Genomic DNA, 27,550 nt, shown 5'->3' with positions numbered 1-27,550 from the left:
CTACTTTCAAAAAATTACATAAATACAACTTATTCAAAATTTAAAAATTTAAACTTCTTAATTACAAAAATACAACTTCTTACATTCCTAATAAATCAATAATACTTAATTTTAGGAGTTACTACCATTAATACATATCCACTTTTTACTTTCTCTTTATTTCAAAATCATCCCATGCTCCCCAAAAAAAAAAAAAAAAAAAAAAAAATCTATGAAAAGGACATGAGATAATGTAATTTTCCATATTCCATCTACCGTTTTAAAAAGATTTTTTTTCTTTTGTTTCCTCCTCTTTATTCTTTTTATTTTTTTTTAATTTTCACTTGATGACTGATGCAATTATTTTTTTGTCACTAAAAGAAATTATTTGAATATATTAATATTAATATTAAGAAAACTACACGAAAATATATGGTATATTGTATAACAAAAGTACATGAAAATATACCTAAAAAGTATATGGTATAATCAAATTGGCAAATTTAACTGAAAATATGATAACAAAATATCTGTGAATATAATAGTAGAAATTAGTATATCTAAGTATGTATATTATATACCTAATATACGAATATATTACTCTACGTGCGAACCAATTGTACTCTATAATAACATATATGGTAACAATATACGATATATAGATAGAATAATCTATATAACAGATACTACAATAATATACTTGTTCATGAATTAGCTTTATTTTTTGGGTTAAAATTCTTGAATTAGCTTGCTACTCCCCCCGGATACAAAAAAGAGTCCACTTAGCCATTTGAACAACCTTTAAGAAAACACTAACTCCTAGACAAAAATAGGTAATTTGACTAAACTACTCCTAATTAAATAGACATTGAGATTTGATCATATAACACTTAATAGGGCCAATTTTTTTAAAAAAACAAGGTTAATTCTTTATTGATTTGATAAGTGAACACTTTTTTTGACCCAAGAAAAAAAGGCTAAGTGGACATTTTTTTTGATCCGGAAGGAGTAGTAGATTGTGCTGGAGCTTTTTTAGGTAAGCATTTATTGTGTTTTTATATGCATTTAGTTATGGTATCACTAATATAGGTAACCTCCTTATTTTTAGATTTTTATATATAGCAATAATCTCCTTATTTTTAGATTTAAGTTGCACAATTTTTAATATCTAAATTAGTTGTAGATTATACAGTCAGACCTCTCTATAGCGGCACCTGCATATAACAACATCTCTCTATTACAGCTAAGATTTTTCGGAACCGATTTTTTATGTTATATTTTACTTCTCTATAACAACATTTCACCTATAACAGCAACAACCAACTTTATAGCAGTACGCTATTTGTAAAATTACCCCCCATATAATAGCTATCTTCTTTTTTTGATAATATAATAATTAACCATCTTTATAAAAATAGAATATCTATGATTACCAATAATAAGAGTGGAAATTTTGACCAAATATTTGATCATTTAATACACTATTTATGACAAAAAATATCATATGAATATATATATTTTCATCATTAAACGATTTTAGTTCGTTATACAAAATGTGATTAAGCTTAGAATTTGACAATTAAAAATGAAAATTAAATTTTATGCATCTTTTTGCCCTATAACAACGAAATATTATTTAAATGTCAATGCTGTTATAGGTTTATAACAACCATTCTCTATAATAAATTAAAATTTTTTGAATCCAACCATATTATTATAGAGAGATTTGACTGTATAATTAACTCTTATATATCTTATATTTATGAAAGTTCCCCAAATACTAAAGACCAGCACAAAAGTGCAAATGGCCCCTAAGCATATCCAGTGTTGGGCTTATTTTAGTCCACATGTACTACTGGACCATTTACAAACTCATGAGCCCATATTCAAACAATTCCAAAATGACAAACAAATCCCCATATTTATCCTTTCTCTTCCATAAACCCTCAAAACCCCTTTGTCCATTTTACAGTTCTAACACCCCCACACCCTCACCATCTCCTTCTCTACAGAAATAAATAAATCAAATCAAATTTTGAACAAAACAATTAAAGTTTGCATTTTGGATTTTACCATAAGCTCAAAGTTGAAATCTTGATATGAAAGCTTTAAGAGTTTTAAGGACATTGAACTCATCACTATCTTCAAATCCAAGAAAACCCCATTTCAATTCAACCATTTTTCTTCGTTTTTACTCAGCCCAACCTCAAGAAGACAACCCCACAACCTCTGAAGAAGATGACACGTCATCCTCAGTCTTTGATAGTTCACAATATGATGTGGAGTTAGGATTAAACAACGTTGTTAACTCAGAAAACAGTGTAAACAGCTCAACTTGGGATGAGAAATATAGGGAAAGAGTGAAAACTAAAGTGTTTGGTGAAGACCCTTTAGAGATTAAGAGGAGTTCAAGAATCTTGATTAAAGAAGAAGAGAAGAGAAGGAGAGCTGCTATATTGGCTAGGACACTTCTTGAAGCTGCGCTCGATCGGCCTGATGAAGAGGGGGAGGAAGATAAAGAGGATATGGTTGTGAAGGAAGAAGATCAAATGTCATTGAGTGTTGGAATTATTGGTGCTCCTAATGCTGGCAAATCTTCATTGACTAATTACATGGTTGGATGTCTCTTTTCCATAAATTTACATGCTTTATTGTTATTTGAGTTAATGGTCAAAAACACACCTAAACTATCACCTTTTTACGAGTTTTGTACCTAAACTATCCATTGTTCCATACCTCGATGGTGAGTTGGCCTTACGCGCCTGTTGTCGATTGGTTTTAAATATTTAGCCAACTTAGCATCGAGCTGCGTTTTAATATAAAGGGAGTGTTAGTTTAGGTTGGTAAAGGGAATAATGGATAGTTGAGGTATGAAACTCGCGATGAAGTGATAGTTTAGGTGTGTTTTTGACCATTTAACTCTTGTTATTTTTACTTACATGAGTGCATCATGATTCCTCACCCCCCACCAAAAAAAAAAAAAAAAAAAAAAAAAAAAAAGGAAAAGAAGAGTATACTGATGACTAATTGCCAATATTAGCTTAATTGATGAAATGTGATAGATAAAGATTAAAAATTGCTAAACCTACTGATCCTCCAGAAAGGTTGGTGGGCCCCTCTAATAGAAGATGAAGATGCAAACTTAGAGCTCTCATCCTGCTTTCCCTACTTCAGTGGATAGCCAAGCTAACTCAAAGAAGAAAGAAACCCAACCAAAGCTAGAAAAAGCATGAAGCCTTCCTGTTGAATGAGGATATTGGTGGTTACTAGTGAATGGTGATTATGGCAATGATATGCTTAAGTACTTTTAGTTTGTTATTGTTGTTTACATGAGTAGATGAAGATTAGGAATTGCTAAACCTACAGATGAAGATGCAAACTTAGAGCTTTCATCCTGCTTTCCCTATTTCAGTGAGAGCCAAGCTAATTCAAAGAACAAAGAAACCCAACCAAAGCTAGATAGAGCATGAAGCTTTCCTGTTGAATGAGGATATTAGCGGTTACTGGTGATTAGGGCAATGCTATGCTTAAGTAATTTTAGTTTGTTTTGTTGCTAAGTATGAAATTTCGAACAAACAATTAAGTTATTTAAATACATGGTTCGATTCTTGGTAAATTGTTAAATGAGTATACTGATGACTAATTGCCAATATTAGCTAAAAATAGATGAAATGCGATAGATGAAGATGATAAATTGCTAAACCCACTGCTCCCCCAGAAAGGCTGGTGGGCTAGTTCTCCTTCAAATTGATTGGACCCACTGCCCCTCTAATAGAAGATGAAGATGCAAACTTAGAGCTCTTATCCCGCTTTCCCTACTTCAATGAGAGCCACGCTAACTCAAAGAAGAAAGAAATCCAACGAAAGCTAGATAAAGCATGAAGCTTTCCAGTTGAATGAGGATATCGGTGGTTGCTGGTGATTAGGGCAATCTTATGCTTAAGTACTTTTAATTTGGTGATTAGGGCAATCTTATGCTTAAGTATGAAGTTTTGAACAAACAATTTAGTTTTTCAAGTACATGGTTCGATGACCCTCTTGATAATTTTCCATGCTTTATTGTTGTTGTTCTATGAGTATAGTGATGACTAATTTGCCAATATTGGTGGTTAATGCTCATTAGTGCAATGAAATGCTCAAGTATTTTTAGCTTGTATCTTGCTAAATATAAATTTTGAACAAACCATTAGTCCCCCCTCTCCCCACTTTTAGAGGATTCATATTGATAACCTCAACGAGTATGAAATTGAGATGTAGTTGTTTCTGTTGTATTGTCTATAGAGTATACCCTATGAACTGTAACAACTCTCATTTTACCCCAAACAAAATGTCATTATTTTATTATTGGCAACTAATCCCTGCAGTAGTCTTTAACCTTTGTCTGACCTTTTTCTGTTTCTGTAGGTTGGCACCAAAGTTTCTGCTGTATCACGGAAGACGAATACCACTACCCATGAAGTCTTAGGTGTGATGACTAAAGGAAAAACACAAATCGTGAGTGTACTTAGAATTACTAGGTTGCAGTTTCCTTTCTCTTCTCTGATTGTTGACCTCCATTTCATTTTCATCAGTTTTTTACTGCTTGAGCTGCATCTATTTGCTAAAATGAATTCTAATCTCCTACTATACAAATGAACTTTGCCAACTATACCAGTTAAAAAACTATTTTTGTCACATTTTAAAGCAACTGAACTATGTATCAATTACTCAGAAAAATGTCAAATTTCCTGCTCAAGAGATACAAATGATAGAAAATAAAAAATTCACCAAGTAAAGATTTTGACTACCCATATTTTATGGAACAAAAGACAATTCAAAAACATCTTAATAACCCCCCCCCCCCCCCCCCCCCCCCCACAAAAAAAATGATTGATAGGTGCCGGAAATTTGACCTTCCAGTCATTTCTATTTCTGAGAAATTCACACATAATTCAGTTTAATGTGACAAAAAACAGTTTTGTGATTTTACTATAATAGTGGATTAAGTGTTGTTACTTAAATGTGACAAACATATAGTTTTGTGACTTTACTGGTATAAAGGGTAAAGTTCAGGAACCATACATAAAATTCACCGGCTAACTGATCAATTTTTTTCTTTCTTTCTTGGATTAAGATTACAATCTCGCTTTCTTAGGATTCATAAATATCCTAAGTTTGATTAAGCTGGCACAAGTTTGATGTCACCCATCATTCTTTTTGAAAAGGGGAATATGTACTCTTACATCAAACATCTTAGCAAGTGAACCTTTTATTTATTTTACCTTTTCAATTTTTTTTTTTTTAAATGTAACACTGGAATAACTTTTATTTATTTTAAGGGAAACCTTTCGCAAAAGATAAATGAAGCAAACTGCAAAGAATGACTACTAGCAAAAAATGTCAAACCTTATGAGCTAATCTTGCAGGTAGAAGTATACTTTGTGTCTGAAATATATGAGAACAAAGCTGCTATATATTTAATGGATTCTTTATGCAGTGTTTCTTTGACACTCCCGGGCTTATGCTAAAGAAAAGTGGATTTCCCCACAAGGATGTGAAAGCACGTATTGAAAGTGCATGGAGGTCTATTGATTTATATGATGTACTCATTGTCATATTTGATGCTCATAGGCATCTTACCAAGTTAGTTTTTCTTCTTGCCTTGACTCCAAAAGTCCATTTCTGTATTTTATTGCTATAACTATGTGCTCCATCTCATGATATTATATATGCAAAACTTTTATGTATAATTACCTGTGATATGTAAGTTACTAATATAGGAAAAAAGAAAATATGGTAAAATGTGCTTTAATTGCTTAATCTGGATATGTTTGTTTAATTTTCAGATTTTCATCGTTAGGCTGAGTTCACAGAAGAAGGTAGATTTTGTTCTCCATATGTTTAGTAACATGGAGATGCTGTTCAATACTAGTACTCTTACCCTAATCCTGCATGCTGTTATTTGCTTTTGTCTTTGGAGTTTGGTCTGGTTGTTATACTAGCCCATGTCATTTTTCAATCACTTTTTTTTAACAATTATTAAGCAAATAGTCCTCTGCATAGTATTGCATTCACCAACACCAATACAAGGTACAATTCATTTTAACATTTCAAATTTGGTGCATAGCTAAATTTTGTCACATTATATAGGGTGGAGGGAGTAGAATTTCTTGATGATGGTGCACATCTTCTGTGGCATGCTTCAATGGATGGGCTTTTGTCCTCTCGATTTCTCTTGCTCTGTAAATAAGATGCTTATTAATGAAACACAAACATTTAGGAGTACTTATCAAGGAAAAAAATGGCAATTTGGAGTTGCGTGCAAAGATTTGTAATTGTGGATTTCCATCTAAAAGCATTTCTTAAATCATTCAGAAGGATTTACTAATATGAAATTATAACATATACTCCCTCTGTCCCATTTTATGTGATGGTGGTCGACTGAACACGAAGTCTAAAAAAGGAAGGTTTTTGAAACTTGTGGTGTAAAACATGGCATTGACATTTGTTTGGCTATAAAATCATGTCATCAAGGGTAAAATGAAGAAATTAAAGTTAAATTAATTCTAAATATAGTATTCCTTTTGAGACAGACTAAAACAGAAAATTTGTCACATAAAATGGGACAGAGGGTGTACATATTACTGGAGTACATCTTCTAAAGAAATTTCTCGCAGATACAGGTAATTTCAAGGGAAGGTTGAGGTTTACTAATAGCATGGGTGTTTAACAAAATGTAGTTAGTTTGTTTAATGACACTGTGACACTGTAAGTCCTTGACTGAGGCTGGAGATTCTATATTCTTAGAAGTAAAACTGCTTGAACAGCTCTACATGCACCCAGGGGTATGACATAGTGGTCAGTAAACCAGGAAAGCTCCTGGTAGACCAAGGTTCAAATTCCAACAACATAAACAACTCTAGTTGATCTTTCAGCTGGAAGAGTGACGTGGTACTTTTACTGGGGCAGGTAGCAGGTACCAGGTTAATTAGTCGAGTGCATTGAAGTTAGCTCGCACACCATCGTTAAAAATATAAAATAAACTACTTCAACAGCTCTACTTGTGATTGTTGAGGTGAAAAGGTGATGGTGTGGATAATATTCCTCTGGAATTTTTTTGAGGTAGAAAGTTGTGCTTCATAGAGGTGAGGTTAGAGTTCCAGAAGAGAAGATCAGCTTGAAATATATCAATGAGGTGACAACCATATTTCCACGGCTGATGAAAGAAAACCACTTCCTCCATCCCAAATCTTTTGTCACTTTAGGCTTTTTGAGGGTCAACGGACCATTTCGAAGTGAATTTGTCACTTTTAGCTTTTTGAAAGTCAACTGACGAACTCCGACGTGAAACTTGACTTGGATGAAGTTCCTTATATGCTGGTAGAGGTTTATTTATCCAAGATTCATCTTTATGATCAAGATGATATTTGAAGTAATCTCGTGGTCCAATTAAAATTCCTGTCAAATTTGACTTCTGGGCCCATTTTGACCAACTGGTATTTTGGTTTTTGTTCAAGTGTAAGCTTGTCTCCCTATACAAAAACATGGTTCAAATTGCGTGTTAAGCCTTGATAATTTTCTCCCTTTAATAGAGCAGGCTTCCACTTGGGATAGGCATATGAGGGCCTTCCAAGGTCATTGCTGAGATAGAAATGTCAGGACTTCCCAAGATGATTAATTACTTGTACAATATGTGGCAGATAGAGTAGGTTTCCTTTCTTTTATGTAGTCGACGGTGTTGTGGTATTTCCAAATGTATGTCACTAATTTCTCAAGTAGGAATAGCATTTATGTCTATGTAATCCTCTTTTCCTTTTATTTTTGAAAATTTAGTTTTTCATTTGCAAATTCCAATCTAGGGTTAACAAATTATGCTCTTTAGATTTTAACACGGGAAGTGTCAGGTTTTCATAGCTTCGTATATGTATACATGCTAGCAGAGCTCCAAATATTGAGTTTTTGGTGTGAACTGAAATTCTGGGTCCTTTAGCCCAAATGGAAGGCTTTGGAATTTGTTGTGCCTGAAATCCTGGATCACCTTCAGTCAGAAGCGTACCTACCCCTAGAGTAGAGGGGTCACATGCCCCCGGTAACCTCGGGAAAAATATATGTATATATTTTGATTGGCACCCTCATTCACAAAGGTCGGTTAGCTGCACTGGTTGATACAGGGTGCACAAATGATCCTTTAGTGCGCAGACCTGGGTTCGATTTCCCCTCCAGCATCTGCACAATGTTTTTGCCGACATTTTTGTAGCCACAGATCAGTAGTTCCCCTACTCCTCTGCCTTCAGTAGCTTTGTGCAGTGAAGATAGATATAGGTTTCCATGTTCAAAATGAAGTTGAAATTATCGAGAAAAAAATATTTAGAGAAGAATTAAGGTTGCACATTTAAAATGCATCTATAGCACTGTAGATTCATCAGAATTTTGCATGCATGATTTCTTTAGTCTAATTCTGAAACAGATCTTTTATAATGTTCTACTCTACAAATATATAGGCCCGATTCCAGAGTGGTGAGGTTGATTGAGAGAATGGGTTCGGAGGCTAATCCAAAGCAGAAACGTTTACTGTGTATCAATAAAGTTGACCTAATCGAGAAAAAGAAAGACTTGTTGAAAGTTGCTGAGGAATTCAAAGACCTTCCTGGATACGAGAGGTAATCTTTTACTTTCTCATAATATGGTATTGTATTATCCATTATTTGATTTAATTGAGATTAGTGCTCATTATCTTGTTTGCATTCTTGATTTCTCCTTTATTAGGTGCTTTACGATATCAGGACTAAAGGGAGCTGGAGTGAAAGATCTAACGAAATACTTGACGGAGCAGGCATGTTTACGTCTGAGGCTCTGTGTGTGTGGGTGTGTGTGGTGTTTTTACCCTTCTGCGTGCTACGTTTAAGTCATACCTTATTAGTGATACCACCTACCTCTTTTTTTGGCGACTGCTAAGTTATTCTATCTACCTTGGGATCTTTTAGCTCCTAAAAGGTGGTTCTGCCTTATTTCTGTCATGGAGAGTGTAGTTTGAGCCAAAAACTATAATTGTTAGTGTAGTTTGAGCCAAAAACTATAATTGTTAGCGTAGTTTGAGCCAAAAATTATTATTGTTAGAGTGTTGTTTGAACCAAAAACTATAATTCCCGCATCCCATTTTCTTCCCTATTAACTGCAGGCACTACTCTCTAAAGAGAGTGCATAGGGATGTGTTGCTGTGTTTTCTCTCATATACGTTATTATACATGTGTGGAGTTAAGAGGTTCTTCTAGTTAATTATTTCTTGCTTTGACCTCTCTTTGAAGGACTCATCCCCTTTTAACGATGAAACTGGATGCTTAGTTTTGTAATCTATGTACTAAGTTTAAGGGCTTAACTCGTATACCGTGTTTGTTGTTGTGCTTAGGCAGTGAAACGACCATGGGATGAAGATCCATTGATCATGAGTGAAGAAGTTATGAAGAATATTTCAATGGAAGTTGTCAGGGAAAAGTTGCTACATTACATACATCAGGTATTCCACTGTCTTGTTTGTGCACTTTGAGGATGTGCATTCTTTAACCAGCAGGGGACAAAGTACCTTTTATATTACATTAATGCAGTTGATAAGCATGAAGATGACCTGCTAATTTGTCTATATAGGAAATCCCATATGGCATTGACCATCGCCTGATGGACTGGAAGGAGCTACGTGATGGTTCCCTAAGAATTGAACAGCATTTGATCACACACAAGATAAGCCAACGCAAGATTCTCGTAGGAAAGAAAGGTTCCAAAATAGGGTAATGTTCTTTCCATTGAACTTTACCCAACCTTTTTATTAATACTAGAAGAACATGAAGTAGATGTGAGTAACTTCTTAGCTTAATATCTGAGCCAAAGTGAAGAACAAAATTGGTTCATAAAATTTCTTCTTGATATCTTGTCCATGAAAACTCTGAAAATGAGATTAGTTTTAATGCCTGTAGAGGAGGATGGGACCGAGCTAATTTATGTACTTGAACCATCACCCTAGATAAAAGCTTTTCTTTCTCCGTGTAATCGGATTTTTCCAATGTATATAATCAAAATTCCAATGGCTTTGGCTACTCTAGCCTTCCCGACCACGATTTTTTCTTATCTACTGGTGTATGAACATGAACAAGACTGTTCCCTTCTACATTCGCATCTAAAAGTAGTATTTATAATTCTTAAAAAAGCAATTATAATTTGGAGCTTATATATTTTCTTCGGCAAAGTGCTGTTTGACATGAATGATCTTAGCTCGGGCAAAGTTGCCATAGTATAACATTTTATATCTGTTGTTTTTGTGCAGGACAATAGGCATCGAGGCAAATGAAGAGTTAAGAACGATATTCAAGAGAACCGTCCATCTAGTCCTTATGGTTAGAGTGAAATCATGAGATCAAAGAACTATGTCGTTGTTTTGCATGTATATATTGAGGTGCTCCAGTTTTGTCCCTTTACCAAAGCAAATGTCACTTGACACGATAATCTACTAAAGCATATCATAATGTAAAATTATGTTCTGATACAAAATATGGAAGAGAAGTTTAATTTCCCTTTCATGTGAATACATTCATATTCTTTTCTATAATTTAAGGTCAAAATTCTAGACATTGTTTGTATTCATGTTGGATTAAGTGTACAATGCTCTTTCCACTAGAGTAAGATTGGGTGTCCTGTTGGTTCTATTGCATTAATATATTTGAACCTTCAATTGTTCAATTTCTCATCTAAGCTATCTACTTTGTGTTCTTACAATATATTTTAAAACCTTGCAAGTGTTCCCATATTTAGATTTGCACCTAATCAAATTAGTTACCATCCAAACATGGTGATGCTTACGTGGTAAAGGGTAGTTGGGTGCATTAAGTTTTGGCAACATACGTGATTTGTGAAAAGGTCAGACCACTTGCATGTATTGTATGCAGTCCTACCTTGTACTTTTGCAAAAGCTCATTTTCACGGCTTAAACCCGTGACTTTCTGGTTATACAGCTACAACTCTTTCTGTTCTGACAAGGTGAAAATTCTTGCCACATGGTAACATTTACATAGTAGTGCTAAAAATAGTCATATTGTACATTTGTATTGGTACTTGCAATACATGCCCGTGCGATGTACGGGTTTAGTATGTCTATTCACTTTAAACTTTGTATTGATTAAAATAACTTTAAAAAACATTCTAATTGTTTTATATATAGCAATATACAAAATGTATTTTATGTACAAACTTTGTTTGTATTTTGAACATACCCTCGTTCCATTTAAAAAACATTCTAATTGTTATTATATATCGCAGCAAAACCAAAACCATATATCCAAACCCCAAAAGCCCCAATTTTTAATGGTCAAAATCTACCAATTTACAAATTAGTGAATTTACAATTAAAATTAAAATGAGTCGACACAATTTAATTGACCACTTAAGTTTAACGGCAAAAACTAAGTGGAAAAACATATGATGGAATTAAGTCTTTCGAGATGGAAAGAGTCAATGGTTTGGGACTTAAAAAATAGTTTAAAAAACTCATATGATGGAATTAAGTCTTTGAGATGGAAAGAAGTCGGAGTTGTCATAACAATGAAAGTTGTTCATTGTGAAAAAGAAAATTAGTAAGAATATGAGGGAAAATTAATATTTTGATTCTAGATTTTTTCTTTTAAATTCTTTAATATCTTATATGTATACCGATAGGTTGATATCCATTTCAATTAACTAACTGTTCAGATCCAAACATAAGAACCATTGTTGTATATATTGGATTTTTTAAAAGCAAAACTAATAGAATGTTTTTATTAAAATTAATTAAAAAATATATTATAATTTTTATATTAACAATTATAGATAAAATAAATTGTTATAAAGAAATCAAAATTAGAAAGATATATGTTATATCGTAAGCCACCAAATTTTAATTCTAAAATGAAACTATAAAGTAATACATTTTATAAATGTGAAGAAACAATAATCGTAGCTATAAAAAAGAGAGTAAAATAAGTAGAATATTGACAAAGAAGGAAAACGGGATAAAAGTCACTCCCTCCTTCACTTTTACTTATCACGTTAACATATCAAGAAAAAGAAATTTTTTCTTCTTCTTATTTTACACTTCACATTAATTACTCATTTTCAAATCATTTTACGAGGCTATTGAGACTATACACCAATAAATATGGATATTATGATAAAATATATACTTCATTTATTAATTCTTAAAGAACGTGAAAAGTCAAAAGTGGACAAGTTATGTGTAGGAGAATTAAAATTGAAGTGCATGCGTGTATACATGAGAAGAGAACAAATGTTAGTATTATGACATCTAAGTGGGATAAAAAAGTAGTTGGTTAAAGTGTATAATTTATATAACTTGCATTGCTATTGTTCATCATCTCTTCACGTTTAAAGTATTGACAAAGAAGAAAAATGAGAATAAAAGTCACTCCCTCCGTTTACTTTTACTTGTCAACGTTAACATATCAAGAAAAAGAAATTTTTGTTCTTATTATTAATTCTACCCTTCACATTAATTACTCATTTTCAAATCATTTTCGAAGGCTATTGAGACTTACACCAATAAATATGAATATTATGGTAAAATATATACTACCTCCGTCCCATATTACTTGTCACTTTCCCTTTGCACGCCCCTTAAAAAAATCATAAATAAAAGATGTATTTTACTATCTTATCCCTATCTCTCTCCAATAAATACATTCTAATCAAAATTGACTATTTTCAAGAACATTTATTACTAAGGGTAAAATGGGAAAGATTTAATTAATTTTATCTTGATTTTGTAAATGAATAAGTAATTTGGACATATATTTTTAGTAATGTGGCCAAGTAATATGGGATGGAGAGGATAAAATGGGAAAGATTTAATTAATTTTATCTTGGTTTTGTAAATGAACAAGTAATTTGGACATATATTTTTAGTAATGTTGAGTACTTCATTTTTATGAACAAGAAATAAAAGTGCGGAGGATTAAAATTGAAGCATACGTGTAAATAAATATGTGTTGTCGGAGAAGTTTAGTAATGTTGAAGTGCACGAAATAAATGTGTCGGAGAATTAAATTTAAAGTGCATACGTGTATACACAGCGGTGGAGCCACACTATGCCGAGGGTGTTCATCCGAACCCTCTCGGCGGAAAAAAAAACTATTTAAGATTAAAATTATTTTTTATGTATATATAGTAGATGTTGAACCCCTTTAGGAAACTTTCTTCGTATGTTTCTTTTTATATTTTGAACCCTAAGCCGAAATCACATTCCGCCACTATGTATACATGAGAAGAGATAAATATTCAGTATTATGACATATGTCCACGTGGGATAAAAAAATAGTTGGTTAAAATGTACAATTTATATAGTTTGTGGTAAAAATTTGTAATGCTGTGTTAGTCCTCTCTTCACACTTATATATATATTAGAAATTCTTCAAGCTGATGTGTAAAGGATTGATTGAGGTGTAACTATTTGATTGAGGTGTAACTATTTCGGGTCCAAAAAGAATAAAAGTCTATGAAATATTACTATTTGCAGAGTTATCGACTTAATAAGTTAACTAGTGAACTTGCCGCGCTTCGCGCGGTTATAACTGATTTCATTATATTTATGATTTTTTTTTTCTAATGTTCAATTTTTTAGAATAATTAAGATAGGTTGTTTCACCTATTTTTTTCTTCTTCTCATTCTCTTATATCATGTTTGGTTTCACAAAGTGAAGGGGAATTTAACGGAGACAAATTTCATTGATTAATTTTCTTTACATAAAATATCTATAATTAACCTTTTTAGCTGTTTGACAAAAATTGCAATAAAGGTTAGATATGTTCTCATTTCAGTCTAATTTTTAAGTAATATAAAAAATTATATAGTTAGATACGTTTTCACCGGGAACATGGTATCTATTCATGCTGATATGTTATTTGATCTAAACTTATTTAAAGCAAGTTTTGATGCTAATATCTCTTACTTTTAAGGTTTGAACCTTTTTTGTTTGATTAAAGCTTCATTAGCACATTTTAGTTAATTGAGATTTGTTTGGGAGAGGATAGCTTATGAGTTGATTTTGGTATGTTATTTGTCCAATGGAAGACAATTTGGTAATATTCTCATGATAAGTCATTGGTCCCTTCAAGTTATAAGGTGCATAAAATTTTAAAAAAATCGCTAAAAGTTACAACTTATTTTGTTGGCAAGAAAACCAAAATGCTTTTATCATCAAAACAAAACATTCTAAATGAAAAAAAAAAACTTGCCGTTGTTGGGGTAAAAGTCTATTAAAAATCAAAGTAATTTTACAAATTCAATTAATAAATTTCTCCTATAGAAATATTTTAAAAGAAGTGTCCAAAAGGTAATAGAACTACACCTCTATCTTTGAAAACATGATTGAGGGGTGAAACAAACATCTATCCTTATATTCGTTTCAAATAATTACTGATCCTTGTTTTAATACAGATTACAGCAACATTATCTTTCGTTCTTCCTTTTCATCCATTTTTTTTCTTCCTTCTCTTTTTGTTTACTTTCTTCTCGGTTCTTATCTACCAGTTAGTCACCAAAGTCTGAAGTCACTGCTTTAAATATAGGAAAATTTCTTTTCCCTTAAAAAAAATTAGACTAAATATTCTATATTTACAGCATCTCATAAAATTCATGTTTACGGTTACAATTTTCACCACGTTTTTTGCATATAAATTCCGCAAAAGAAATGATGTATAGAAAACAAATCTACAAAGTTTAACTGAAAGAGAAAAGAGAGAATAAATTAGAAAATTAAGCGAAACTAAAATGCGAGACTCCATATTCATGAAGTACAGAATACTAAGGATTAATAACATATAACAACTCACACACATACAAAATATTTCTGCGGAAGAATCCAATGCTACCACGTATCTCCACGATTCCACCTTTCTACTTCCACCGACATGACCACTTTTGTCATCTTCATCGTCTCATTATATAAAGTCGTCATTGTTTTGTCCATTTGATCGAGGTCTCTCCTCATCTACGTTCTTCAGAGTTGATATCTTGCAATTTTCCTTTCTTTCTATTTTTAATGATTCACTTCTTTCCTCTGCGCTACATATACTACCGAGATCGATCTTCTATTTTCTCCATTTCATTCCCTTCCTCAGCAACACTATAAAAATGCTTTTTTCTATTTTGCTTACCTATATACGTTGTCATAGCTATAAAATATTCGTCCTCAAAACAAAAACAGTTTGGGATGATGAAATGTCCTAAGAAGTGTTGTTTTTATATCTTGCATTTTCCTTAATGTCTTCCTCTTTAATGTGCTTAAACACATATACAATATTTAACGTCTATACATGTATATTCTAATAATAAAGCAATTAATGGTAGAAATTTAAGGTAAGAAATGAGTAGAGGGTAACGCACATGTAAATTCTAATAACAAAAAAAATAGTAAATTCTAATAAATTAAAAAAAATAGTCTTGGAATAAAATTTCACTTCTTTTTGAAAAAGATATACTAAAAATAAGTAAAAATTAATAGTTTGGCCAAGCTTATTTTTCCATAAAAAGTACTTATATTTTTCAATAAGTACTTATTTTAAAAAGTAGGTGTTTGGCCAAGCTTTTGGGAGAAAATAAGTCTTTTGGGAATAAGCGAAATGATTTTGAAGAAAATTTAAAAAAAATATTCACTTCTTTTTTAAAAACGAGCACCTTTTAAACTACGCTCAAATTACTTTTTAATTAATTGGCCAAAAAATAAGTCAAAAAACTTTTTTTAAAGTAGGAAAAAATGCTTTTAAAAATGACCCTTTGTCTTCACCCGTTTGTTGACATATTAAAGATCTTATTTAGAGGACTTTAATTATAATTAATAAAGGAAAATAAAAAGAATCAGATTATTTGGATATTTTGGAGCAAAATGAGAAGGTGAAAATTTCAAAAAAAGGAGAAAAAAGATAAATAGGAATGGTGATCATAGAAAGGTGCCACATCATCTTGTTTATGCCTAGCTTTATATTATATATAGATTTACTTAATAGCTAAGACCAATTGGGCAAAACTATAACTACATCCATAAAAAAAATTAATTTTGATTGTTTCTTTTTTGTCAAAATTCACCTTACATTATAGGACGAATCAAATCTCATGGGAGCAATGTACTTGATTGAGCATGTAATACTGATTTAAAGATAAAGAGTGTTTATCTCCTTTGCAAAATGCAGTGAGGAAGAATTACATAATCCTTGATTGATCCATAAAGAAAAGAATATCTGCTTTTAACGACTCAACATTAGGTAGTAATTAGCTAAAAGTAAATATTAGATGGCAATTATGATTAGGTGTATAGTATATATTTCCTAGTTAGGATTAGAGTTGCAGTGATTGCAATTTTATACTTAGGGAGTCAGGGTGTGTACTTGTGTTTGGTCTTATTGTTTGAGAAGCACCTTTTAAGGTATTACAGAGGCAGATTGGAACCAATCTTTTCGTAATTGCTTTTGAGTGTCAAATTATAAAAATATATATATAAAAAATCACTTTATAAGTAGCATCATCTAAATGATAAATAATTTGAAGACTTTAGTTAAAGTTTTTTTATTTTTTATTTATTAATTAAATGTAAAAAAGCAAATCTATATATATAATATAAAGCTAGGCATAGACAAGGTAATGTAACACCTTTCTATGGCCACCATTTTTATTTATCTTTTTTCTCCTTTCTTTGGCCTTTTCCCACTTTTTTTTTTTTTTTTAAATTTGAAAATTTTAAAAATCATCTCCATACCTTAATCTTCATAACTTCTACTTATTAAGAATGTAATAATTAGTAGTATCCATAACTTCCAAGCCTTTCATGGTAATAACCCCCAAATGAATTAATGTGCAAATTTATGAGCACTTTATTTGTCATCTAACGTGGAAAACTTTGTTTGATATCTGCTAACCTTTCTTTGTTGATTAGAAAGTTCAGATTTTTTTTTTCTTTTCAAAATTAAGAGATTCACATAACTCATAAAAAAAAAAAAAATTAAACACAAAATAACTGTTAAGCTCCTGTCCGTTTGCTTTCTTTAAGAAAACCAAAAATCACCGGCCCGTTTGATTTTTCATATATTAGTTACAAAACTGCTTTTATGAATTGGTGTTATTTGGGGATTCACCACTATTTATGAACAAAATCTAAAATGGAGAGGTGTCTTTTTCTCTCTAAAAGCATGTCCATAAGTGATAAGCTTGAGCATCTATGCTATCAAAGGCAACCTGGAACTAGTTGCTTACAAAAAGCCAAAAAGGTATGAGAGGCTTATATCTGGTTTTAATTTTGTATTATGCTTTTATATCGTTTTCCTTGCACATTTGTTTTCTTAAGTTCATTTTTAAGCATTCCTTATTCAATTGTTGTTTAAGGTGATTTAAAAGGAAGTTGGCAAAGCACGATCATGTTTTTGGGCGGCAGTACTAATAAATTTGAAGCTATATTGCGAGTCGCCAGATAAGAAATTGTATTTATATAACATTCTTATGCTGATTTTTTTTTTCCCCAATTAATAGAGAAGATTGCAATAAGTACAAAAAGATTACCGTTTCTTTCTATGCTAATTCTTTGTTTGGTCACGGATCATATGTGAATTAGTATGTTGAATTGGCTAGATAAAGTTGTTTTTATCCCTCTTACATTCAAATGTTTAACTATTAACAAAAGCATTTGCTTCATCAAGGTAAACTCCAATTATGTCGTTTGAATAACATTTATAAATATACGATCAATTTTTTGTTGCTTATTTCAATATTAATTTTACTTATTATAGATACAAGGTACGCACTCTAATAAGAAAATTTCAGCTATTTTTAAATTTGTAATGAAAGGCCGACAAGAGGTAGTAGAAGTCATATGATGTTGTTGCTAATTACAAAATTTGTACTTCCTTTATAAAAAAAATCATCTTCTCAATGTACCACTAATAATAATTAACTATACATTTTATATGCAAGCCAAAGTGATAAATTAACCCAACAATAATTTAGTTGTAAGCCTATTTGTTTTCATAGAACAGAAAACTGTGTCTAAATTCTTTATTCACGTGTTGGTCTTAGGAACGTGACGTGGCGACAAACATTTTGTTCTTTAGCTTTTTTCCTCAAACATTTTGATCCTTTTCCCCTTCTCCTAAAATAAATGTTATTAATTTATATGAAAATTATTAATAAAAGAAAATACCTTCCCTCTTCCCCTCTTTTTCATTTTTGTATTTCTTTGTGCTTAGGGGGCTCTGAGTTATTGTGATCTTGATTTCCTTTTAATTTTGTTTCAAGCCCATGTTCTTAGAGTAGGGTTGACAGCTAACAAACTACTGATATGTTTTTTTTTTTGTTTTCTTTTTCAGGTTCGTGAGCTCTTGCAAATGTTCTATTCAAATTATTTGCTTATTTAAGTATCATGAGAATTTTTAATAAGTTTTAATATGTTGTAAAATCAATTCTTTAGTTATTAGTGAGAGTAGGACTATTTTTTTTTAATGTTTCTTTATGTTCTCTTTTTTGTTTATTTAATCGGGTATTTTCATAATTTTCTTAAATTTATGTATTTTGTGTTTTGGGGTTATGTAACTTTGATACCCTCAGTGAGAGGTTTAAGGCTAATAAGTATGTGTTACATTCTTATTTTTTTTTCTTTTACTTTTCCTCCGTATTTCTTTCTTTTTTTAGTAGATTTATAATTTTTATGCTTATTAGCATGATGGTGTTTTTTTTTTTTGCATTTATATTGTAAAATTTTAATTATTCTTTTTGGCAAAATAAATATTTTAAACTAAATGTGGGAATTAATATTTATACCTTTAATTTTACTTCCCATCAATATGTGTATTTTTTGTTTTCCATTTAATCTATGATCTTTGTGTTTGTAAGAGAATTTTTTATGACGACGCGAAGCGCGGTCAAGTACACTAGTTAGAAAATAAAGGGAGGGAGTATATTTATTTGACTTTGGCCGTACATGTGCTATCGACAAGGCGTGACATTGTTTTTGTCTTTAATGTTGAAATAGTTCCGTAAATATAAAGTTTTACTAAAGGTTTTTATCATAAAAAAAATTTAAAACAAATTTTTTACTTCAGTGGATAATTATGGTAGCCAGTTAATACCTAAATTTCCTTTTTGTTGGTGGGGAGTGCAATTCCATGCCTTGTAATCCCCTCAATTCCATACCTTGTAATCCCCTCAATTCCATACCTTGTAATCCCCTCATCCTTTCCTTTAATCCAAGTTCTGTTTCCATATGTTGGGGACTTCAAATTAGAAAATTTATAAGGGGAAGTTTGGCCAAAAGAGTGTAGTGCCAGAAGAACCTGAATTTCCTATTCCATTTTCGTTTGATTTGCAAGGACGACTACAGCAACAAAGTACCATATGTACGAGTACAATGATTAATGAACTAAAACCAAAATTGAACTAAAAATAGATAAGATAAGATCAAAACTGGAACTCCTTCTAGGATGGAGTCAGGATTTTCACCGAGAAAATTTTAAAAATAAGAAACTACACTTACAGTGAATATCAAAGAGATTCAATATATATAACATCTATTATATATACATAAAAAAATTAACATTGTACCTACAATGTAACTTTCCAACTAAGATGATTCAGATAAACCCCTTACACTCCTAACTCCGTCATTGTACCCCCTTAGACAAAAACAAAGGGAAAATAAATATTGCTACACCCTACTACTTCTGCTCCAATTTAAATGTCATTTTGACCTTTCAAATTTAGTCCAAAAAAGTCCAAAACAAGCGTCGATTTAGAAGAACAAAAGTTTTTATTTATTTTCAAATATATTGGTACCGAAATAAATTATCTAAAAGGCATGAGGAGAGATGAAGGTTAGACTTCGAGTTTTGAGAAGATATTAAGGGTAACTTAGTCAAATAATTATTAAAAATATTCTATTAATTTTTTCTAATATGTGCGCAAAAACTAACAATACGATTTTACGGTAGTGTTCTATCTAAATATATGGATCTAGCCTTAAAGCTATGGGTTTTGGTTCATTCAGTGACTTTTGTCTAAATTTGTATTTTTATTAAGAAATTTACTAAATATTAGAAATATGATTGTAAATTCAATTATTATACATCCTTCATTTAAATTTATGTAACATTTTTCACTTTTCGAGAGTAAATATGATGAAAAAACACATTTTAAATATTGGTCAAAATTTATATAATTTAATTGAGAAATGAAAATTGTCACATAATTGTGACAAAAAATTTTAGGTCGCTATAAAAATCCATAAAATTGAAATCTTAAATTTTTCTCAGTCCATATATATGTCGAAATTCTAAGTTAGCATTGACTGAATGCAAAAGAAACCGCGTGCCAAGATTGATTGGGTAGTTGCAATTCAAGTAATTAAACAAACACCTTTAAAACCCTAGTAACTCCCACAAATCTAAGGGTAAGCTTGAGGGATTCCACTATTTTAACCAAAAGACCATTGGAGGCAAATTTAAAAAGTCAAAACTTTGAAACAGTAGCCTTTTCCATCAATCTAGCACTAAATCAGAAACAAGTCAAACTTCTGATGTAACTAGCCAATGTTGCTTTTACTCACACAGAAAAATTGAATTGTTAATTCATCTTAAAACTAAATATGTTCAATTATGATCATGTATTCAATTGTTAAAAACAAGAGGTAAAATCTAAAAGTGATCAGTATTCTTTTCTCTTTTGAGAGTTTAGCTGATACATTAGAAACTATCAAGCATCACAAAATGATGAAAGTTGCATGTAAAAAACTGAACGTATATGTCTAGGTATATAATAGTTGCGAATTTTGATTTTTTTCAAAATGGAACAAGACATTTATTTTGAACGAATTATAGGGTAACTAAGATAGGTAAATACTTACCGCCCAGTGTATATAGCAAGCCATATCCCGTTAATTTTCTTAAACTCAATAAAAGTATTTTTAAAAGATAGCAAGTAGAATTAACATTATATTTTGTCCATCTATTTTTACATAATTCTTGATACAATTTCTTATTTTCTGGTAAATCATCATGTCTTTTTTTTTTTATATATAGTGAAAACCAAAGGGAGTGATGACCTTGTGTTATACCCGTTCTGGAACCGAATGGGCTTATATTTTGTTTCATAGTTCCCCACTACTATATATATAATGATATATTATAGCTATTATAGCTGCATAATTGTTTACCCTCTCGTGTTTTAACGAATAAGGAGAAAATAAAGCTTAGTTATGATGTAAAATATAATTTTCAAAATTGTAGTACATAATTAGTCCATTGCTTGGTGTAAATTGTAAATAGTACTCACTAAAATCAGTTTATGAATATTCAAAGCAAAATGATGGGCAATACAGAAAGATCTTGGGTCAGGAAATTGATCAGAAATTATTATTATAGTTATAAGAATGTCTTCACTAATCATGATTACTCCTTAAAAAAAAAAATTAAAAAAAGAAAAGTACATATAGGTAGCTTTCTTGAGCAGTATTGACTGTACAACTTGGAAACATAGGTTTCTTGAAGGAATGCACAAATTCCAAATCTGGGGACAAACTTTTTCCTTAAAAGGAGGTTTCTTGAATGGAAACACAATTTCCAAATCTGATCACCCCAACTTTTTCCATTTTTGTATTCTTGAAAAAACACAAGCTTTGTAGGGTAATCTTAATAAATAGATTGACAGAAACAAGACAAGTGAGGGGGTGGTGTAGGGGGTATTTAGGGGGTGGGGGTGTATGACTGACTAGTAATTCTGACTTAGACTTTGCAAGCCCCCTTAACAGAACCAAACAAAAGCCAAGACAGTTGGAAAAAGAGAATATTATTACTCATTGAAAAGGGAAAGCTAATGGTCTTTCTCTTTTTCAAAATACATCAAAGATCTCATAGTCATAGATTTCATTGCTTTTGGTACAAATAGTTCAGATTGGACAAAAGTTCTCCGAAATAAAAAGAAAAAAAGATAATTTATATAAGTTGACACTGTAAAAGAATTTTTAAATTAGCAGATTTATTAAAAGATAAATAAAAAAGTGATTAGTAACATAAAAAATAAGTACACAAAAAATCTGCAATAACATGTATGATACTAATTATTTTTTACAATATCAACATTCGACATATATAATTAAGTTAAATTTGAAAAGGAAAACTTCACATTGGGATTTGATATTAAATCTCAAACAATTAATTACATCTAAGACTACCACTTACTAGTACAATAGTACTATGACAATGATAATACTTATTTAAATAAATGTTTTATTATATCTCTGATTTGTGATATTTAAAGAAGTGTTAAGACCTGGTGACACTTGGAATTTTAGACAAATCAGGTAAAGATATTAAATAAGAATACAAAAGAATAGTTGCTACGTACTTACTACTATAGCTTTTGGACTGTGTTCGTTTCTTCTATTTTGGTCATGTTGAGTAGTAGAGTAAAGGAAACTTATCTGCCTCTTATTAAGAACTTGGAAACTAGCATTTATTCTACGCTGCTGGTGGAAACAAATTCAAATATTTGGCAGGACAACAATAAATACTAAAGATGATTCTTTAAAATTTGAATGCTTTCAAGATCTCATAAGGTTTGACATAGAGTGCAACGTCCTTAAGTTTTCTTCTTTTCATTATTAAGGTAATATAGCTTCATGCACTTAGCTTACTAAGCCTTTTTTCAAGAAAAGCTTTTGATTAGGTTGAAAGCTGCATATACCCAATTCATTAGGACTAAGTTGTGGAAACCTTCGGGAGCGGAGCTATGTAGAGCCGTTGAAAAATTATAATATGAAAAAAAGGTTTTCTGATTGTATATGAACCTTTGAATCCACTTGACATAAGTGAAGATTTTTGTGCAATATTGGCAAATTCTGCTTTAGGTAACAAGTTAAATTTCAAATGTGATATTCTAGTATTTTTTTTGAATCCCCTTGTATTCATTCATAGCTCCGCCACCGAAAACCTTGATTGTGTAAAGAGAAGCAAACACTATATGTAAGAGAAGAAAAAAAAAATCTATACTCCTATAATTTAAGCAGAGTTAATTAAAAAGATTTTAATTTCCATGTTTGGAGGGTGTAAAAAACTAGGTCACTTCTAAATAGTTACGAGTAAATACATTGTGATAAACATCAATTGATAACCTGGTAAAAATAGAGTAAGAAAATTACAATGTTAGTAAGTGTAACTTAAATCCAGTTGGAAGTAACCATATATGGAGTTCTTGGTCTCTAAGCTGTTGTCTGCAATAAAATGCTCACTCTCTTTTGTAACCGAGAACCTATTAATTTAGCTACTAATTATATATAACCTTATCACAGACCTTGCCATATATATCTATTCCAAACTGGCTTAATTAGTAGAGATGTAAATCTCAAACACCCTAAACTTTTCTCAGAATCACTTTTAATTAAAAATATTAGCATCTGTACTTATTTAGGCGTGAATTCTGTCTTTCTTCTTATAGTTGTGGTCTAGACAACCCTCAAGTAACAGAAATTTTTGTAGTTCATCTTTTCTTTTCTTTTTGTTGCTATACAACTTAGTAATTACTTAGTTTAATTTCCCTGATAGTTGTCAAGTACTACATACATGAGTCGAGGTGTTATTGAATTACTTAACTGATATTTACAAAAAAAGAAAAGAGTTTTAAGTTTTTGCACTGATAATGTAAAAAAATATTTACCCGCTTAGATTTTTATAAATTATCTATAACAAACCAACCTGATATCACAAGTTAAACTTTAACAAGTTAACTTACATGATTGATTATAATTCCAAATAAAAGGAGATAAAATCAAAATAAATATAATAGAAACATTTCCTCTACACAAACTAGGAGATCAAGAACTCCATAGTTAATTATGTTCAGAATATATATCTTGTCTCTTTATTTATGTGTATGTATGTGTTGTCTGGTTATCTGTTTCAACTGCAGTCTGCTGATTGTCCTTCCTTCCTCGGCCTTGACAAGAAAACACTGAAATGATACATGTATCCATCAAAAAGATGATTTCCACTTTTCCTTTTCTCTGCAAAAAAGATTTAGTAAAAAAAATAAACCAAATAAAAAAAATTAAAGGAAATAAAAGGTTGCCATTTAACTCCTATATAAACACATGCTCTCCTCTCCCAAAACAAACCAAGAATCCAAAAGACAAAGAGAGAAGCCAAAAAAGAGACTTACCCTTCTAGTTTTGCTTAGTTTTCTGCCAAAGATTCATATCCTTTTCCTCATTTTCTTCCTCTTTAGTGAAACTCCCACTGAATTTGAGAAACAAAAGAACCCCTCGTTGTTGATTGCTAAAAAAAAACCTTAACTTTCCCTTTAAGCTGTTGTTTCCTCTAACTTCAAACTTGAAGGCACAATTCAAATCCCTTTTAGTATTAGCTCCAATTATAGTCTACCTTTTCTTTCCTAGACCAAAAAAATGGAAGCTTTTCATCATGCACCTATTAGCTTTCACTTTCCCTATGCTTTCCCTGTCCCAACACCAACAACCAACTTTCTTGGAACTACAACAGCACCAAATTTATCAATTAACGGATCAGACACTTGGATGGATAGTAGAATTTGGAGTAGACTTCCACATAGGCTCATTGATAGGATCGTTGCTTTTCTTCCACCACCAGCTTTCTTTAGAGCTAGAGCTGTTTGTAAGAGATTTTATGGCCTTCTTTACTCTACTCATTTTCTTGAATTGTACCTCCAAGTTTCCCCTCAGAGACATTGGTTCATTTTCTTCAAGCAAAAAGTGCCAAGAAACAACATTTACAAGAACAACAACAGTACTAATGCTGGAAGTAATTCAGTTGAAGGGTACCTGTTTGATCCTGATAATCTTTCTTGGTATGGGCTTTCTTTTGCTTTAATCCCACAAGGGTTTTCTCCTGTTTCCTCTTCTGGTGGACTAATTTGCTTTGTTTCTGATGAAGCTGGATCAAAAAACATACTTTTGTGTAATCCTCTTGTGGGGTCCATAATTCCCCTACCTCCAACTTTAAGGCCTAGGTTGTTCCCTTCTATTGGTTTGACCATAACTAATTCATCTATTGACTTAGCTGTGGCTGGAGATGATTTAATCTCTCCTTATGCTGTTAAAAATTTGACCACTGAATCATTTCACATTGATGGGAATGGATTTTACTCAATATGGGGTACAACTTCTTCACTTCCAAGATTATGCAGTTTTGAATCAGGCAAAATGGTGCATGTTCAAGGGAGATTTTACTGCATGAATTTTAGTCCTTTTAGTGTGCTTTCTTATGATATTGGCACAAATAATTGGTCCAAAATTCAAGCCCCTATGCGACGATTTCTACGTTCGCCTAGCTTGGTGGAGGGGAATGGAAGGCTTGTTTTAGTTGCTGCAGTTGAGAAGAGCAAACTGAATGTGCCAAGGAGTTTGAGGTTATGGGCATTGCAAGATTGTGGGACAATGTGGGTGGAAATTGAAAGGATGCCACAACAATTGTATGTCCAATTTGCTGAATTGGAAAATGGGCAAGGTTTTAATTGTGTTGGACATGGTGAATTTGTGGTGATAATGATCAAGAATAATTCAGATAAGGCATTGTTGTTTGATTTTTGCAAGAAGAGGTGGCTTTGGATTCCACCTTGTCCATTTGTGGGTGGAAATAGTAATGTTGATTATGGTGGTACTAGTAATAATTATGGTGGGGAATATGGAGGGGGAGAGTTGCATGGATTTGGTTATGATCCTAGACTTGCTGCACCAATTGGTGCACTTCTTGATCAGTTGACATTGCCCTTTCAGTCTTTCAACTGATAGTTAAACTGTTTTTAAGTGGGGGTATCAGTAGTACTAGTACTATGAATAGTAGTAAGTTATTAAGTTTGGTTTGGTTATTAGTGTATTTTAATGTTCAATTTAGTAACTGCTGTTATATTAGTGAGAAGTTTACTAAGAAGTTTGTACTCTACTACTCGTGGCTTATTGTGAGTTTTTACATTGATCTGTGCTACTATTATTGTTCTCAGTTAACAAGTTCAATTTTTTTTTTTTTTACCTTGTTCTACAGACAAATGAGAGTTTACTTGGCTATAAGAGAGAACAACATCAACATTAACATTAGCAAACTCATTTACTGACTTGTGTTTTTTCTTCTTTTTTAATTTTTTGCTTGATCCTTCTTTTCCTTTGTACTTTTTGACAGTAAATGAAAACTACAAACTAGAAAACCCTAATATTTAAACAACATTAACATAGTAATGTTTTCAATCTACAATGGCTATTAGCCTATTTAGCACCGTTAATGAGTAACGACTAAACTTCAGTACCAAATTTACAAGAATTTCTGATTTGATGAATTATAGGATCGGACATGCTTTTTTCTACATGTAACCTTGCATTTAGTAAATATGAAATTCTTCTTCTATATTTTCTGGAAAGAGAAGTGTTGGATATTAAATATGGGTTGTGGGTCGCCCATGTGGACAAGTCCGGCCCAGTTAAAAGAGATAACCACATAAGAAGTTACTGCAGAGGAAGTTTATTGCACAATAGAGAAACTTCCCACACTCTACGTGGATAGAGGTTGCAAAAAACAGTTTTCCTTTTCCTACGTAGTAACTTCTGATTTTTTCCACTTCTCTTCTCTTCAAATAGAGAAAACCCAATATTTTTTATGACAAGAAAAATTGAGTTCCTCAATACACACAAAAGTAAGACATCTAGTTCGTGAAAAAATACTTTGTTTCCAAGTGATTCAAAGTTTGACTTGGGCGATTCTTTGGTAGCAAGTTCAACGATTAATCTTCCGCTGTTTTAAGGTACACAATTACGTTGTCCTTGCTCCCTATCATTTTTTTAATAATGGTATCAGAGCCAGGTTTATTTGTTTCCTAGTATGATGTTGGATATTAAATATGGGTTGTGAGTCGCCCATGTGGACAAACTCGGCCCAATTAAAAGAGATAACCAAATAAGAAGTTCTTTGCAGAGGAAGTTTATTGCACAATAGAGAAACTTCCCACACTCTACGTGGACCTACGTTGCAAAAAACAGTTTTCCTTTTCCTATGTAGTAACTTCTGATTTTTTCCACTTATGTTCTCTTCAAATAGAGAAAACAATATTTTTGATGACAAGAAAAATTGAGTTCCTCAATACACACAAAAGTAAGACATCTAGTTCGTGAAAGAATACTTTGTTTCCAAGTGATTCAAAGTTTGACTTGGGCGATTCTTTGGTAGCAAGTTCAACGATTAATCTTCCGCTGTTTTAAGGTACACAATTGTCCTTGCTCCGTATCATTTTTCTAACAATGGTATCAGAGCCAGGTTTATTTGTTTCCTAGTATGAGTTTTCTCGTAGTATGAGTTTTCTTTCACGAGAAAACGGTTCTACAGATGAAAACTTGTTTTGGGTATCATAGATGAAAACATGTTTTGGGTACCATAGATGAAATTCGTATAAAAACTTGTTTTAGGTACCACTGATGAAAACTTGTTTTGGGTACCATAGATGAAATATGTATAAAAACTTGTTTTAGGTACCACTGATGCAAACTTGTTTTGGGTATCATAGATGAAA

At 31.7% G+C, this 27,550-nt stretch overlaps 2 protein-coding genes across 2 annotated transcripts; both read left to right on the top strand.

Moving 5' to 3' along the window:
- Positions 1 to 1,918: 1,918 nt before the first annotated feature.
- LOC132038834 (GTP-binding protein ERG) lies at positions 1,919 to 10,686 on the top strand. Its single transcript, XM_059429387.1, has 8 exons — positions 1,919 to 2,594; positions 4,384 to 4,473; positions 5,456 to 5,601; positions 8,460 to 8,618; positions 8,725 to 8,795; positions 9,369 to 9,472; positions 9,601 to 9,740; positions 10,274 to 10,686. The coding sequence occupies exons 1-8, from the start codon at positions 2,079 to 2,081 to the stop codon at positions 10,359 to 10,361; spliced, it is 1,314 nt and encodes a 437-aa protein (XP_059285370.1). The 5' UTR covers positions 1,919 to 2,078; the 3' UTR covers positions 10,362 to 10,686.
- A 13,293-nt stretch (positions 10,687 to 23,979) lies between these two features.
- Positions 23,980 to 26,295, top strand: LOC132048090 (protein UNUSUAL FLORAL ORGANS). The gene has a single exon (XM_059439026.1). The coding sequence runs from the start codon at positions 24,426 to 24,428 to the stop codon at positions 25,782 to 25,784; it is 1,359 nt and encodes a 452-aa protein (XP_059295009.1). The 5' UTR covers positions 23,980 to 24,425; the 3' UTR covers positions 25,785 to 26,295.
- The last annotated feature ends 1,255 nt before the right edge of the window (positions 26,296 to 27,550 follow it).

Source organism: Lycium ferocissimum, chromosome 2 (assembly GCF_029784015.1).
Source record: "Lycium ferocissimum isolate CSIRO_LF1 chromosome 2, AGI_CSIRO_Lferr_CH_V1, whole genome shotgun sequence".
In the NCBI taxonomy this organism is placed as follows: Eukaryota; Viridiplantae; Streptophyta; class Magnoliopsida; order Solanales; family Solanaceae; genus Lycium; species Lycium ferocissimum.
Note: the sequence above shows the minus strand (reverse complement) of the source record. Positions and strands in the feature narration are given on the sequence as shown.

Excerpts from the sequence above, each read along its gene's own strand:
- LOC132048090 (XM_059439026.1), top strand. The coding sequence starts at position 24,426 with ATGGAAGCTTTTCATCATGCACCTATTAGCTTTCACTTTCCCTATGCT.
- LOC132038834 (XM_059429387.1), top strand. The coding sequence starts at position 2,079 with ATGAAAGCTTTAAGAGTTTTAAGGACATTGAACTCATCACTATCTTCA. Across the intron at positions 2,595-4,383 it reads CTTCATTGACTAATTACATG|GTTGGCACCAAAGTTTCTGC; the intron begins GTTGGATGTCTC and ends CTGTTTCTGTAG. Across the intron at positions 9,741-10,273 it reads AAGAAAGGTTCCAAAATAGG|GACAATAGGCATCGAGGCAA; the intron begins GTAATGTTCTTT and ends GTTTTTGTGCAG.